At 46.9% G+C, this 17,183-nt stretch overlaps 1 protein-coding gene across 3 annotated transcripts in view; it reads right to left on the bottom strand.

The window, feature by feature from the left end:
• Positions 1-17,183, bottom strand: part of KIAA0319L (KIAA0319 like) — a 95,513-nt gene that overhangs the window by 10,950 nt on the left and 67,380 nt on the right. For all 3 annotated transcript variants that reach the window (XM_035019135.1, XM_035019133.1, XM_035019134.1), the window contains exons 8-16: positions 17,070-17,162; positions 14,799-14,931; positions 11,613-11,841; positions 9,912-10,035; positions 9,191-9,323; positions 7,057-7,205; positions 5,743-5,894; positions 5,299-5,437; positions 3,437-3,596 (exon numbers count right to left, since the gene is read on the bottom strand). In XM_035019135.1, the coding sequence (XP_034875026.1) occupies positions 3,437-3,596; positions 5,299-5,437; positions 5,743-5,894; positions 7,057-7,205; positions 9,191-9,323; positions 9,912-10,035; positions 11,613-11,841; positions 14,799-14,931; positions 17,070-17,162 (1,312 nt within the window). The remainder of the gene's footprint in view (positions 1-3,436; positions 3,597-5,298; positions 5,438-5,742; positions 5,895-7,056; positions 7,206-9,190; positions 9,324-9,911; positions 10,036-11,612; positions 11,842-14,798; positions 14,932-17,069; positions 17,163-17,183) is intronic.

The raw sequence follows: 17,183 nt of genomic DNA, 5'->3' as shown, positions 1-17,183 counted from the left end.
CCCAGGGTCCTGGGATCGAGCCCCGCGTCGGGCTCTCTGCTCAGCAGGGAGTCTGTTTCTCTCTCTCCCTCTCTCGTGTTCTCCCTCTCTCTCAAATAAATAAAATCTTTAAAAAAAAGCATAATCCATGGATCAAAACAGCCAAATGATCATTACTACAACAGCAACAAGAAAGACCCTACACAGTGGTGTGGTTGGTGTAAGATTATGCTCCCCCATGTCCAGAATCGGTTTGCTTTTCTGTCAGTTTCTGTCCAAGGCAGACCATGTTTGACCTCACATTTATGTGGGCACAAAGCCTGTTCTCTATGCCTTGGCCTTCATTGCAGGGAACCCACTTGACTCCACATTACTCTCACAGCCAAACCTTTGCAATCAGTGGGTCACACTGGGTTGTCGGTGTGTCCAAGCTAGTGATCCCCTTGGCACGCAGGGTGGCTACTGGGACCAGGAGGCCCTGGATCAGTTCCTTCCAGTCAAGCAGCCTCATCGATCTATCCCAAAGTGTCATACACATAGCATCGCTTCCTATGTGTGGCAGGACATAAAAGGTTGGGAAGCACTGTCATAAAAGACTTTCTACAAGTTTGCTGCATGGTGACACAAACACTGGGGTATTATAAATTCCAGAATCAAGAAACAAACCTTTGCCATAAAAGATCTGTGGTCCATCTCTCATGATTTTCTCCCAGTTACCAAATCCATGCTGATAGTTGCAACTTCTCTCTTGATTACCAGTAACCCTCAAATCTTCACCTCTTCTCCCCTTGTCTCTCCTGAATGACCACATGTACACCTACAAAAGCTTGCTAGGATATCCACCCCATACCTCTCCTAGGCACCTCCAATCCAACAGGTCTCAAACCTGTGATAACCACCAACTGAGCACTCTCTATGTGGTAGGGACTATATAACCATTCTCTTATTTAATTCTCAGTAACAATCCTATAAAAAGGGACTAGCATTTCTACAAGTGGCAGGCCCGGTTCAGAGAGGGGCAGTACCTTACTCACCGTCCCAGACCTAACACTAATGGCTTTGTCTGGTGTCGGCCCTGTGCTCTTTCCCATTGTCATATACTCCCTCCACGCCTATCCTCCTGAATTTCTCAACTAGGCCAGTCAGTCCAAGTGAGGAACCCAGAGCCACTGTGATGCTTTTCTCTTGCTCCTGCATCCTCTTCCAGATGCAGGGAGACCAAGTGTGCCAGCAAACCCTTCCGGGACACTTCCAGCAGCAAGCCCACCAACGAATTAGCATTGCCTCTGCCCCGGTCCCCACCAGCTCGGGTCAATCCAAGCAGCCACTCTCTCTGCTCCTACTCCCAGGCAGCCAGCAGAGCTTCAAAAGAAAGTCCTAATCATCATGCTCTGACCCAGTGAGCCCTGACTGCGTGTTAGACTCACGTAGAGAGCTTTGATATTTCAGGTGCCCAGACCTCACTCCAGACCAACTGAATCCTAATCTCTGGGGGTGAGGCGCAGGTAACGGCATATTCACAAAAACTCCAGGTGGTTCTATCGTGTAGCTAGAGTCAGGAACCACCACACTAACCTCATGTCTCCAACCTCGGCTGAGACCTCAATACTGCTCAAAGCCAATACCCTTTTCTGGAGCTGCTGTTCCCAACCTTTACCATTTTCCTCAGGCTGCCCACCTCCTTCCCACCTCCTCAAAGCAGATGGCCTTGCCTCCAGTTTCAAAGACAAAACCCAGCACGCTGGTACCAACGCTCTCGAATGTCATCCTGCCTACCTCTAAAATCCATCCATCATAGCACAGCTGCCCGCCCTTCCTCCCGTCTCCAGAGAAAGTGCCGCTCTGTTCTGCCTGCAGCTGTTGCCCCAGACCTGCCCCCGTTTGGAACCCACCTCCCCAGCCTCCACCTTCTACTTTTCCTCAGCACCTTCCCTCAGTCCATCAAAGTGCTCAAGTATTTCCTGTCTTTAAAAGGTGTTCTTTCGATCTCCCATCTTATTTTCAGCACCAGCCTTGTTACATTTACCATCTCTGTATCCTCCAGCCATAACATCAATTTGCCTTCTGTCCCCAACACTGAAGTAAAATGCTCTCTGTAGTTCTAATGATCTCCTAATCACAAAGCCAAAAGCCTGTTTTATGTCCTCACCATACTCTTCCTCTGTGGCACTGGAGTCCTTTGGCAGCCCCAACTGCCAGCAGACCACGTCCACCTGCTCTTCCTCCCACTTCTCTACTATTGGTTCCTAGTTTCCTTTGCTGGCTCTTCTTTCCTTGCCTCCTCCTTAAATACTGGGGCTCCCCGGAGCGCTGGACACTCCCCCAGTGCTGGACACTCCTCTGTCCTCATGGCTTTGACTCCTGTCCGTGTGCAGGGACTCCCTATCTCTGGCTTTTTTTCCTGCCCAAGTTCCAGCCCGTACTTGCCAGTGATGAAATCTCTCTCCATGTCACCCATGAGATACCCTAAATTCAACAGTCAAAACTGAACTCATTATCTTTTCTTTGAAACTGGTTCCTTCTGTATCCCTAACCTCAGTTAATGGCATCTGCCATCTATCCAGGCATCCAAACTTAAAGTCTTATGTTAGAGGCTTCATTCACCTTCATTCCCAAAGGATCGCCACATCCTTCTGATTTTCCTCTCTTTTCATTTCTTCTCTTCTGTCATTCCATTGCCACTACCTTAACTTACGTTTTATTACCTTTTTACTAGCCTAGTTCTAGGCTCCTCAGCCTTCCGTCTTTCCCTATTTTGGTTTAGCATCCACACTGCTGGTCTTCCTAAAACAAAACCAAACCCAAATTTCCTTGCTACAAAAACTTCACACATATAAAATGACCTGACTTGAGTCCTCCCCTTCCCAAACTATAAAAACGAACCTCCCTGGCTTGCTTATGACTGTTCTGTACAGCAGTCTCATCTCCCGCCTTGTCCTGGGGCCTAGGAAGTGCTCTGCACCAAAGGACTTCTTCCAGAGGAAACTCTGTACTTTCCTACCACAGGACCATGGCTCATGCTATTCCCCTATTATGAATTTCCTCCTAGTCTTTCTATGTTTGCTCAGTGGAAAATCTTTGGACCACACCCTGCCCCTACTCCTCTGGAAGAATTAATTGGCCTTGCCCCTGTGTCTCCGTGATACCACATAGTCTGTCAAATTCACCCTGTATTGATGTTATATGTTTATCCTGATTGTCTTCCCTACTAGACTATGGCCTTCAAACATAATGGATCTCTTCTGACCCGGTACCCTGGTACCCTGCTATAGTATCTAGTACTGAGTATGTGACCTGTGCTAGAAGAGAAAAGTTCATTAAAGAAATGGAAACCATGAACAGTTCTTGGTCAGAGAGCCCACCCTTCTCTATCTACCCACACTATTTCCCAGTTCAGTCAGGAAGCCCAGGGGGCCCCTGGTCTTGCCTTTTTGCCCCCCGTTCATTGCCCAGCTACCTCTGCTCCGTGTACGGCTGAATCTTTTGCACAATGATGTCGGAATCCAGCACCCCCAGGAGGACCCCAATCTGGCGGATGAACATTCCCTTCAGCCTCTCAGTTAGCTGACTGACGTTGACATCCAAGATGATCTCCACCAGGTGGTTTTTCCTGGGATCTGGAAAGCACGTGGATCAGTCAGGTTTTGGAAGGAGAGTGAACACAGACCTGCCACTGTGCATCCGTTCTGGCACAGGAGCAAAAGCAGTGAGAGCATTCGGGAATACAACTGACCTCCTGCAAATGGAAAGGGACTATAGTGAATTGCTACTAATGCAATCTGGGGCTGGTGTGGAGAGCTCTATGCCAACCAGACAACTACCACCCGTGCGTTGGGGATCAGGCCGTAGCAGAGAGGCAAGGGGTCTGGTGAAGGGAGTGGGGAAGAACGCTTCAAGGTCTTGTCTAAAAGCTTCTGCCCTGGGGCGCCTGGGGGCTCAGCTGGTTAACTGTCTGACTCTTGGTTTCGGCTCAGGTCATGATCTCAAGCCCTGCATCAGTCTCCCCACTCATCGGGGAATCTGCATAAAGGTTCTCTCCCTCTACCCCTCCTCCCCCCACTCTCTCTCTCTCAAATAGTCTTTAATAATAATAATAATAATAATAATAATAATAATAATAATAATAGCTTCTGCCCAGTTGGCTTTGCTGAGCTCTCTAGGCCGAGTGGGGGATATCTACAATGTCTCCTGATCCACATCTGATTTTCAGCGACTTGCTATGCTTTGTCTACAACAATGGGAGGGAAAATGTCCATCTCAATGATCTTACTGATAATGGAAATGCATCAGCCCTACAGGTTTGAAAACAGTAAACAAAAAAATCCAGGTGGTCAAGAAACAAGGGCTTCCTTAGAGCAATATCAGAGCTGCACGAAGTTTCTGTAACTCTAGAACTGGGAGACCACTGTCCTTCATTTATGATTGTGTCTTAGAGACTGCTCTGCATTTGGAAGATAAAAGTGATTATTCAGAATACCTTATTCCCATAATTGGATGCACCATTTGCCTGTTCTGATGTATCATTTACATAATAAGTAGACTATCTGTGATCTGATTTTAAACACAGAAGAGACTTTATAGTGTCTTGGCTGTTGTCCTTCATAGAGGTAGGACAAGGACTAGAAGACCTGCCAAGATCCCTTCTACATCTAAGACATCTGTACATGAGCTTGGCTTACATAACAAAGAGCAGATTTAAAGTTAATACCTTCTCATCAGATGCTCAGGAATTTATAAAGCTCTACCCTACCCCACACTCACTTCTTCCCTAATACCAAATCAGCCTCAAAGCAAAAAACACGGTTCGATTTAAGAAAGAAATTTTATTTCTGCAAATCTGAAAAATGTAAAGGACACCAGTTACTTTACCTTCCCTGGGTTGTCAGATAAAGCCTGAGGCTCAACTTATAAAAATAAATTGTTTTCTGCAGCTGGGTGGTGATGAGACATCATGACTCAAGTTATTCCTGTGCTCAGATTCTCGAAGCACCCAGAGCCCTCTCTCATCCATCACAGGGAGAGGAGGGAGTGCTGGACCAGGGGCATGAGGGCCTGGCTCTGACACGACTGCTGTGTGATGCTGAGCAAGCCCTGCCCTCTCTGAGTCTCAGTCTGTCCATCGGAGATGAGTGGGGGGTCCGTACTCCTGCGTGGGGAGGAGGGAACAGTCTCCAGGGATTTTTCAGCTCGGGATTTCTACAGTGTTTAGAAGCCAGCTTTGCCACCTGTCTCCGTCCTCGCTAGGGGGAAGGGGTCCAGCACGGAGGTCTTGCTGGGCTAGGCCAGCACTCCCAGCCAGTCCCAGTGCTATGAACTCACCAGGCTTCACCTCCACGGTGGTCCGATCCATGTCACTCTCCCCCTTTGCATCGGTCACGTGCAGGTGAAATGTGTAGGTCCCTTCGACCAGGTTGGAAAGAAAGAGGATCGGGTGGTGGTCAGAGTGATTTAGCACCTCCTGTGGGGTTGAACAACATGGCTACATTGCAGGGCAAACGACACTCCTTTTGTGGGCTTGGGTGCTGCTTCTGTTATAACCAAGCCCACTCCTGGGCAACTTCAGTTGCAAGATCAGGGCAGAGGAACATATGCTGTGCCGCTAGCTTGCAGAGCGACACTAGGCAAGTCCCGGAATCTCAGAGGGCAGTCCAGGTTTGACACAAGAGAGCCCTTGTTAAAACGGATCCTGGAATGTTTGGCTCAGCCGCCTCTCCCCATCTCACCACCGTGACCCTGTGCAGTTCTCCGGTTCCTGGCACTTACCCCTGCTGCTGGGCTCCCCTCATCTCGGGTCCAGAGGTAGCTGACTATTCCCTTGTCGTCTGAGGACTTGGAGCCGTCCAGCTCTGCTGTGTCCGTGGGCAACGTAATCACCACATTCCCAGTTATCTTGGCTGTAGGTGGCTTGTTCATCTCTAACCAAAGAAATACCAATGAAATAACATTCTGGAAAAGAAAGAATACTTCTTCACAATGCTTAGGGGGAAATTAACATCGAAATTAACATCAAAAGCATCTGAAATGGAGCTGTTGTAAGCGCCCGTCCATGCAGCCCCTAATAGTGTAGCGGGGGCTTTTTGACAATGAACCAACTTTTCATTAGTTGGGGGTTAGGACCCAGTGAAGACCAGGCTTCGGTTCCCCTCTGTCCACGCTAAATAAAACCCAGCCCGGACCAGGGAGCTAGTGACTAACAGTGTAGATCTGCAGCCACCAGCGCCCCGGTCCTGAGGCTCCAGTCCCACCCAGAGAAATGTTCTTCTGACACCGCAGCAGAGAGGGCAAAGTCTTCTCCTGGGTCCTCCTAATAGCCTCCCTGGAAGGATTCCATGTCTCTCCTTGGGAAGCAGGTGATGACTGGACATAGAGACCTCAACTGGGCCAAAGAGCCTTAGATTTTAGGTTCCATGCAGCGGATACCACACATTCTCTTCAAAATATGGCCTAAAATGTTATTTTTTCCAACATCTTCTTTTATTCCTTCCTTAATACTCTAATAGAGAAAAAGGAAAAAGAGACCTCTCTTCTCCTGGGCCCCACCTGCAGCTTTGTTTCCTCAGGTGTGCACGCTCTATCCGCTGAGCACAGGGTGCCCTCGCCGGAGTCACCTGCGTGCCTCCCGTCCGCTTACAGCCCTCCCCCAGGGCCATCGCCGGTCCCTGGCCTGCAGACCACAGCAAGCCCGTGCACTCCTGCCTCAAGCTGGCTGGCGGCAGCAGGCTCACGGAGGGGCACAGGCAACTACAGAGCAGGACAGCCATTCTAAGGCCTGACAGCAGGTGTCACTGCAGACGGCAGGAGAGCCACAGAAACGCCAGGGCTTAGCAGCAGAGAAGCAAAATAAAAATGCAAAGGAAAAAACCAGTTTCTTTCCCTATTCAGTTGAGAAGGAAGGTGGGGGGGACAAGAAGCTAAAATTCACCTTGCAGTCACTCCCAATTAAAGGTTGTTTTCGAACAGCACATAACAGCTGCCCTTCCCCCAACTTACTCCCCACCCCTTGTCTCTGATCAATTTCTGCACTGATTCCCCAGGTATCTGATCCAGAGGCTGCACCAACCCAAGGCAGGGAGGTACCTTCTTTGACAATGACATTCACAGAACTCTGGCTTTGCAGGTTCCTCTCATCTTTGACAGTCAAGGTGAACACGTAGGTTCCTACTTGTAGCCCCGTCACCGTGGTGACACTGCCGTTAGCATTCTCGAGCTGCACGCCATCGGGTCCCCTGGACAGAGAAAGAAACCAGAGGGTGGAGTTGTACCTGTCAGCTGCCCTCCCATCCCTGACTCAGCAGGAGCAGACTATTACTGCCTCAGCTGAGACACAAACTATTGTTTGCCAGACCTTGAGGGAGCATGTTAAAAATATTCCATTTGGACAGAGTGTCATTTGGCCCCAAAATACAGGCTACCCTGCTGATCAGAAAATTCCATTCACCAGCTTTCAAACACGTCTAGCTTTATCCTTTCTATGAGTTTCTAGAACATTCAAACTCTTTGCTGTTCCAGTTTGTAAAAGGAAGAAAGAGCTCTGAGCAGGTCTCTGATCAAAAGAATGATTTCAGAGTGATGTTTCTGAAAAGCATTTCTGGCCCACTAGTTGGTTCAGCTCTTGCCAGCAAAGAAGCAAGATGCGTTTCTTAATCACATGCCAAACTCCCTCCTACAGAAAAGTCAAGGAAAGGAAATGGGCCAAGGCTGCAGAGGAACTCTCAGCAAAACCATCCTCTTCTTAGTAGCTCTAAAGCCAAGCTCCCTGCAGCTCCTGGACAGGGGCCACAGAGGACCCTGGACACCCTTGCAGCCTTCCTCCTCCCCTGCGGCCTCACACAGCAGCCTGCAACCGGGGAGTGAGCTCTGTGCCAACATCTAGGCACAGCTCTGCACATTCCAGAGAGTCCTTCTGCTCAAGGACCAGAATGCCCCAGAGTTTTCCTTAAAATTACGGGATGACCAGAGAAATCTGCAGTCTCCCAGGTTTTGCTTTGTTTTGCTGTTTAAACCTATAATCTCTGGCCCTAGTCATCCCTCCTGAAGCAGATTCTCCTCCAAGAAGCTCCTCTCAGCATTATTTCTGCTGTACGCACTAGTAAAACTCAGCTGAAGGTTTATCAGCTGTGTCTTCAACAAACAGTTATAATTCAAACACAATGGGCTGAGGAAGACTCGGTTCTCCACAAGAGACAAGAGCCGAGGAAAAGAATTTCTAGAATCCAACTCACCAATCATAAGTCAAGTGGTTTCTACAATCAAATTATAGCCCCTTCCCACCTATTTCTAATGCCCTCGTCAAAAACGAAAACAAAACAAAATGCTCGGTCTGTCCTATGGCTGCTACCTGTGGAAACTAAGAATGCTTTTAACTCTTCCTTAGAATTCTTTTGCTTCCCGTGGGATCCTGCATACAATCTGAGTTCCATTTGTTATGGTTTAAAGGAGCTGAAAGAAACTGTGAGAACCAGAAATGGCTCAATTAGGTAATTCCAGTTTAATTAGTATTATTTTGGTTAGTGCCTTTGGCCCCTCACTAACATACTTGGTAAATGGTGTCTTAAAGGAAACAATAACAGAGCAATGCTTTCATTGTGCAGATGAATTTTCAATTCTCTGTAACAGCTACTCTGCCCCATCCCCATTGCCAGCCTTACCCAGTTCATCTTGAGCAACAGTATTTTTCTGCTTCATTACCCTTTCCATCCTGCCTCTCAAGTGTAATTAAACTACGCATTTCGGCAGATGGATTGTACCTGTAAAAGCACCAGGACCACAAAGTACTAACTGGAGACTAGCTGATGGCAAGCATTCTTTTTTCCTTACAACAATTATTTTGTATCATTTTCTTAAGAGTTGAAGTTTAGGATTGCTAAGGTTTCTTTCTCAGTCATTCCCCTTGGATAAGCCAGTAAAAGCAAGTGAACTCTTGGGGTGCCTGGGTGGCTCAGCTGTTAAGCGTCTGCCTTCGGCTCAGGACATGGTCCCAGGGTCCTGGGATCGAGCCCCGCATCAGGCTCCTGCTCAGCAGGAAGCCTGCTTCTCCCTCTCCCACTCCCCCTGCTTGTGTTCCCTCTCTTGCTGTGTCTCTGTCTGTCAAATAAATAAAATCTTAAAAAAAAAAAAAAAAAAGAGCAAGTGAACTCTTAAAAGCAAGTGACACCTTGCTTTCAAAGGTCTGGAGACATTGTATCAATAAGGGTTTTGCGTCCGTACTCACTGTGTTTTCTCCCAGAGATAGGAGATAATCTTCTGATCATCAGAGCTTTTGCTGCCATCCAGGGTTGTGCTGTCCACGGGAAGGGTCAGCTCTTTATCTGGGCCTGCATCTGCCTGTGGAGGTTTGTTGTTTTCTAGAAGACAGAGACACAGAGGTCAAAAGCAGGCAGTTCAGCTGGGAAAGGAGAGGAACTAACCAGGACATATGTTCTGGAAGACATGAGAACTCTGCCTCTCTGCCCACAAAACTATCAGAGACTGTGAGCCAGGGAGCTCACGATGAAGAATGTAAGACCGGAACCTTTTTATGAGAACACGGCAGAACGTAATGAAGTTGTAATACCATGGTAAATTTGAGACGTGATGCTACGAGCATTCAAAAGAGAGGGTCTGAGTGAGAAGGTAGGGCTTTCTTGAGGAAGTGGGCTTTAAGCTGTCCCTTAAAGGCCATGGGAGGATTTGGGATAACAGAGACTCTATCTGCTACGTCCCCCTGAAGGCATAATAACCAGCCACGGGCAAGGCCACAGCTGAGCTTGTGAAGTACTCTCTCTCTCTAGCTCTGAAGAAAGCACTCAGAATGGACAACAAAAGTTGCCAGGGGCCCGTGGACTGCTGCCTCCTACTCCACTGTTGTATCGCTCAGAACCCAAACCCCCCACTTCTGCACAGTGCAAGGGGCCAGCCAGCAGAAAGGCCTGCACGATAAGGCCGGAACTTACCAGGCTGCACGATAACAGTCACTTGGGCGGTGGCCTGCTGTCCTATGGTGTCAGTCACTGTGAGCTGGTAAGTGTAGTCTCCTTCTTGCATGGCAGAGAGCTGCAGGGTTGGGGTTCTAACGCCCTGCATGTATAAATACAGACAAGTGGAAAAGCAGACTCCCAGAATCACAATGTCATAGAACAAGTCCTACTCTGGTCTAAATGATGCACCTGGTTTTCTACACCTAGTGAGTGCAGCATCAGACACTGCAGGACATCCTGTTAAAAGCAAAAGGTTCCCCTCTCAAGGTCACAACCTGCCCTGACAGCAGCGGTTTCAAATAAAGTCAGAGTTCCCCCGAGGGAGGGGAGTACGGGAAAATGTGCAGATAACCAAGTTCAGTCTTTATGACCCAAGCCAGAAAGAAGGCCAGGAGCATAGAATAAAAGAATACACTTTTAAAACCACGTTCTTCCTGCTGAGGCCGCTCAGTGATCTTAACACAGCCGCCTCAATAGCACATGGCAGCAAGTGCAGACGCTAAGCGACGCCACGCCGTCCCCCTGCCAGGTTGGGCGGATTCTGCAACAGCGGAGAAACCAAACATAATATCTAAACAAGAGCCAGGTGAAATGTGAGCTTTAAGTCATGCCTCCAATTTGGAAACACAGAGTGTCAGAAGGAACATTATACACAATTTAGGGCAAACTTCCAAGGCAGGAACTTCCTCTAGAACAGTGGGCAAAACTTGGCAGCCTCTGGGCTGAATCCAGCTTGCAGACATTTTGTTTGGCCTGCAGTGTTCTTTAAAAGCTGGAAATTTTTTTTTCCTTTTTTGAAGATTTTATTTTTAAGGACTCGCTACTTAAAACGTGGGGCTTGAACTCACAATGCTGAGCTCAAAAATCACATGCTCCACTGACTGAGTCAGCCAGGTGCCCCAAAAGTTGGAAATTTTCAAATACAGGTCTAGATTTGTTTTTTCTTGAAAAGCTGGCCTCTCTAGGAATACTGGATCATATTTCCATGCGGCAACAACTAGCTGGCGCTGAAGCGCAGCTGACCACTTCAGTCAGGGGTTATGTTGTCTGGTTTGCCACAGGCCCTACTCAATTTTATTTACTTCTGTTACCTGCCTGGTGACAGATCTAGTCCCTTCCTAAATATCTCCAGAGAGAAGATGCTCACCATCTAGCCAGGTGGGCTACTCCAATTTGTAGTAGAGCTCATTAAGATCTGCACCCTTGTATCATGATCTCAGGGTCATGAGATTGAGCCCCATGTCAGGCTCTATGCTGAGTGTGGAGCTGGCTTGAGATTCTCTCTCTCCCTCTGCCCCTCCTCCCCGCTCCCCCCCACACCCTGCTCACATGTGTGCTCCCTCTCTCTCTCTTAAAAAAAAAAAGAAAAAAGATCTGTACCCTTGTGGCATCAGAGTAGTCTGGCTCTCTGGAACCATCCTAGAAATAGCTCCCCTTTCTCATCTAGTCTTTTCCTTTGATACTAAACATTAAAGACAAAGGTTTGGTAATGTGTTCCTTAAAGGCCCCTTAAATTTTCTAGGTGTTTTTTTTTTTTTTTTAATTCCAATGTTCAATGTTCTATATAAATCTGACTTTGGTCATTAAAATGGGAGCAAAAATAAGCCTTGTAAGGCAACCCAGTCCAGCAGCTGTACTTCTCCTGGGCAAGAAAAGACAGAAGCCATTCCCTCCTACCTGCATCTCCACCACTTTCCCCTTGCTGCTTGGGCTGAGTGACCACTCATAGCTGGTGATGCCATGATCATCAGTGCTCTGGTTCCCAAAGAGGGTGATGGAGTTTTGGGGCAGGGTGATCACTTGGTTGGGGCCTGCGTTGGCCACAGGGGGATAATCCACCGCTTTGTTCACCATGAGGCTTGCAGTGGTGGAGCTGGTTGCTCCATCAGAGTCTACTACCGTCAAGCTGGCAGGACAGAGAAAGGAGTACAATCAGGGATGGGCTGAAGGAAAAGGAATCAATCTGAGAGGACTGAAAAATCGAGGCTAAGAAATACCAAGGCAGCAGAGGTACCAAATGGTAACCAATTCTTTACTCATTCTTCTTAGAATGGCAGACGACTACTAAATGCTCATCCTGAGTGCGAGGCACTGTTCCAAGTTCTTTCTACCTCATTAAATCCTCACAACAGCTCTATACAGCACGATCCTCATTTTACTCCTTACATATACGAGGAGACTGAGGCACAGAGAGGTAACTTGCCCAAGCTTGAGTGGAGTCAGAATGTGAATCCAGGCACTAGGTCGCCAGCACCGTTCTGCTCTGCCGCCTGCAAGTGTCTGGGCGCTGGGATCTTGACAGGCACTGTCTGACCTGGCCCTCCCAACAGTCGTATGAAGTAGGCATCATCCATTTCCCTGTACAGGAAGCTGAGAGAGGCTACGTCACCTGCCCAGGGCCACACAGTGAGCCAGATGCAAGCCCAGTTCTCTGACTCTCAAGCCCAGAAACCAAGTTTTAAGATTAGATAGTCCCTGGCCCCTAAAGCTGTGGGGCTCAAAGGTGCCCCCCTACATAGAGCAAGCTCTGACTGCAGCCCGCTCTCCTCCTGCCATCCTGCCTCAGCCATGCACACATCACAAGAAGGGGCACCCTGGGCAGACAGCCTCTGGGATGGACCAGGAGGGCTGGCTCCGGTAAGACAGGAGCCCGAGATGCAAATGAATTCTCCTACGCAACAGCCCCACAGTTTGTGCCAGTGTGAAATAGGATTTGCAAGAGGAAAAAAAATGTTCATTTATAAGAGCAGGCTTTTACCTAAATGATGCCTTCCAGCTGAACAGCCTAAAGCTTCTCTTGCCACCTCAAAATGTGAGCATAAGCAAGCAAGGAGGTTTGGGTTCCTTCCATTTTGCTGACAGAAAGAGGAAAAGCATAGAAAAGACATGTCGTTTGTTTAAATCTCACCACCAGCCACAGACAGAGCCAGACATCTGTGGGGTTGCATCCCATAGTCTCACCTTTTACCTAGGGCCTGAAGGGGATTTTTTGGGATTTTAGCCTTTAGAAAAAGAGCACAAAAACATAAGACACACAGACATGTGCAAATCAGCAAACATCTGAAGAAGAAAAATCCACAGAAGTTTTCCTCTTTTTTCAGTTTCCCTGTTGTTTTCATAGTTTTTTGTTTTTGTTTTTTAACATATCCTGTTTGTCTCCTATTTCGGAGAAAAAGCAAGTTATAGACAAATGGCAAGATGGCAGCCACCCATTTACTCTTTCACCTCAAACAGTCCCAGGCTTGCCTGCAAGAATCCTGGACCCGATTAGCAGGTGACCACAGGGCTGGGGAAAGAGGCCACTGCCATGTCAAAGCAGGGGAGAAGGAAAGGTGAGTGGAACAAAACAGACTGGATCTTAATGCTAATCAAATCCAGTCCCATCATTTCATAAATTGAAATTGACAGAACAAAAGAATCACCCCCAATACCGCATCCACCCAAACACTATGATTAAAAGTGCAGGCTCTAGTCATGCTGCCTGTGTGACCTTAGGCAAGTTCCTTAACCTCTCTGTGCCTGAATTTTCTAATCTACAAAATAGTAGTAATTGTAATACCTGCTATAAGGATTAAATGAGCCACTACGTGCACAGAGCTCAGAACAGTATAAATGTTCAAGAAGCAGGAGCTATTATTGCTACTTTTTTGAAAAGGATCAACCTGGCCCAAGCTAAATTTCATAAATGTTAGAACTCCTGTATTAGAAATCCAAGGTAAAAACCAACTCACGTTTCCATTTTAAGCCAATGAGAAGGCTCTAACCTTGTGGAATGGCAGCCGCCTTTCATTCATCTGAAGTCTTAAGTCAATGAGAGTGCTGCTAAGTCACATTACTTACATGGCAGGTGCTGTGCTAGGACCTTTGTCACTGTGTCTCAGGTAGTGTGAAAACTTGGCTAACTGCAGAGCCGGTGGGGACAACAGACACCCATGAATAAGCCGCTGCACCACAGGCACTGGGTGCAACAGTTTGGGGAGAGACATATTCCCTCCTCTGGGAAGAACCTCAGGAGGGTCTCACAGAAAACTGAGTAGGTCCTTAAGGATGGGCAGAACTCCAATGGACTGAGAAGAGCATTCAAGGAAGCATGAACAAAATACGTAAGGTCAGGTCAAGTAGTGCAACAGAACAAGCCCGGACTTGAGGGTTAGAGAATCTGCACTTCGGTTCAAGCTGAACTGTGTGACCTCAGAGAAGTTAGTAAATACACTGAGCCTCATTTTTCTCAGATGTAAAATTAGTTTAGTATCAGGTACATATGGTGTTTGTACGATACTCACATACAAGTGCTCTATAACTGACAAGGACTTTTGCAAACCTAAGGAGGATTACTCTAGAGTTGGCTCACACTCTTACTAATCATTACAGCCTAGAATGTCAACACGAGTTCCCAGGACTATCTTTGAATCAAATTCTCTAAAACACCCCAACAGAGGAAGAGCCCACAAATCATAGTGAAATAAACCACTAGTCCAAAGTAAAGATTTTGAGATCTTTGTGTAAGTTGAGGAAGCATTTACCAAAGGGAAGAGATAAGATGGGAATGGGTTCCTTCTAGATTTTTCCTGAGAAAAGGCACAGGAAGATGGGCCCTTTCACTTAATGACAGAAATCCTAAAAAAAATGTTTGGAGATCTGCCAGGCGCAGCTTTGGGAATAACTATGCAAGGACCATTGCCCTAGAAACTTATCACTTTGACCACAATGACCAATAGGACTCAGAGAACTAATGGAACCAAAGGCTCTATCATCAACCAAATCTATAATGACTTTGATATCTGTCAGAGTTACTCCTAGAAGAATGTAAAACCCACAAGGGAAAAACATGGCCTAAGGGAAACTTGAAGGGTCCTAATTTACCTGAAAGTGTAGTTCCCAGGGACGAGCTTACTTAGTTTTAATATGGCCGTGTCTTCAGAAATCTTCTCTTCTCTCAGAGGTCCCTTAAGTTCCTCCCAATGGTACTGGACGATTTTATCATCATCAGTGCTTTCTTGACCATAAAGAAACATCAGTTACAATATGAGAGTGCTGGGTCTCAGCACTCACCCAGCTTACGCAAACCAGGGCAACTACCCAGAGATGTGAGGCTAGGAAAACTTCATGAAATGACAGACTATCTCTCCAGAGTGTTTCTTCCCTAGGAATATTGGGTCATTCTGCCTCTCTATGAATATTCCACTGCGTAGTTTTCCAAGAACTCCAACACAGGCAACCTCTGGTTAAAATGCTACTGTATGAAAAAAGGAAAATCAAAAATTCTTAAACACATGAAAAGATACTCAACCTCACTTAAAATAAATGCATATTTAAATTACACTTCAGATACTATTTTTTTAACCTACTTGATTGGTGAGACCAAAGTTTCATAACACACTCTAAGGGTAGAAGTGTGGAGCAAACCCTCTCCTAGGTCACGGGGGAAGCATATGGTGATACTCTCTCCATAAAGAGCAATCTAGCAAAACTTGTCTTTGCCCCTGTAGTTCCTCTTTGAGGAATTTATCCTACAGATATATCTGCATGTGTGTTAAATGTCAAGCTTACAAGATTATTCATGGCAACATTCTTTGTAGCAGCAAAAGACCAAGAATAATCTAAATGGTCATCAATAGAGATTGACTGAAACCAAGTATACAGCCACACGATGACGTTATACAGCCATTTAATGGAAGGCTATGTAATCCTTAAGAGGAAAAAAAAAATGAACTATTTCACATACTGATTCAGAAAAATTCTTCAGCATAGAGAAACAATCATTGTACATAATAGTGTGTACTCTGTGTTATCGTAAAGACTGTATATGTATTGTCTTACATATGCATAGAATGTCTCTAGAAAGAAACATAAAATAATACTGTTGACTGTCTGGAGGACAACTGGATAGGTGGCAGATGGGGTCGTACTGATTCTCTCCAGTGTACACCCTTACACACTATTTAACTTTGACCTATTCAACAATATAAAGTAAAATGGCGGAGGGGGGCTGGGGGAGGCCTGGGTGGCTCAGTCGGTTAAGCGTCTGCCTTTGGCTCAGGTCATGATCCCGGGGTCCTGGGATCGAGCCCCGCATTGGGCTCCCTGCTCAGTGGGAAGCCTGCTTCTCCCTCTCCCTCTGCCTGCTGTTCCTCCTGCTTGTTTTCTCTCTCTCGCTCTCTCTGTCAAATAAATAAATCTTAAAAAAAGTAAATGCTTAAAAAAAAAAAAAAAAAGTAAAATGGGGCTATGTGAACCCTTTCTACCGCTCTCACAAGTGCTTCTTCCTGTTCTCTCTTCCCTCTTGGCCTGCTATTCTTCTACCCTCCTCTTCTTGCCAGTACCAACTACGTGTAATGTTTAACCTTGCTAGAGATTCCTCTGCTAGAGCAGTGACTGTCTCGGCCATAAAACGACTCTCGGTGGCAAGACAATCAGGGTAGCAGGGCCTTACTAGACCTCCCAGGGGACCAAGCAAATACTGCTGAGATGACAGGCCTGAAACCCCCCTGCACGCAGAGCCAGGATCAGTGGCAAAGACCCAGAAGTCTTCTCATATCACCCGTCAGGGGACACTACTCCGAAGTGTAAAGTGCTCACGAGCCTGGTTGGGGCGTGGAGCACATTCTGTGAGTCTCTCTGGGAGGAGGCTGACAAAAACCCTGTCAGGCAGTGCACGCCAGGGGAGAACTCCCAGCCCAGACCTCAGTTACTTGTCTTGCTCTAGAGGAGGGAGCTTTGTTTCCAGAACTGAGAGCGGTGACTCTGTCCAAGCAAATCTGAAACCCAGCAAGTTTCATATAAAATAATGCTAAATACTTGCATAATCCCACTTTCTTAACATCTCAAAAGAGCAGAATTATTACTTCAAACAAGCCACATGGGGATTTTAAATAAGGCCCGTCTGGTTTTTTACTTCCTAATCAGTTGCTTGCAATGGGTAGTCTTCCCATAACATGGTCAAGAAGATGGGCCTAAACAGAATGCAGACATAATTGGCCCCAAATCTTCTTCTTTTTTTTTAAGTAGGCTCCACGCCCACCATGGAGCCCAATGCAGGGCTTGAACTCATGACCCCGAGATCAAGACCTGCATTGTCTACCACAGTTCACAGTGAATGCTATTCTAAAACATCATGCCTAGACAAGCACTCACGGCTGCCATCAATGACTGTGGAAGTCGTTGGTAGAGAGATCTCCTGGAACTGTGGCGACACGATGGCAACGGGAGGCTGATTCTTCCGGGGCTCTGCAAGAAAATGACGCAGAA

Source organism: Mirounga leonina, unplaced genomic scaffold (genome assembly GCF_011800145.1).
Source record: "Mirounga leonina isolate KUSES-001 unplaced genomic scaffold, KU_Mleo_1.0 Mir_173, whole genome shotgun sequence".
In the NCBI taxonomy this organism is placed as follows: domain Eukaryota; kingdom Metazoa; phylum Chordata; class Mammalia; order Carnivora; family Phocidae; genus Mirounga; species Mirounga leonina.
The sequence above is the reverse complement of the archived record's forward strand: the minus strand, read 5'-3'. Positions and strand labels throughout refer to the sequence as shown.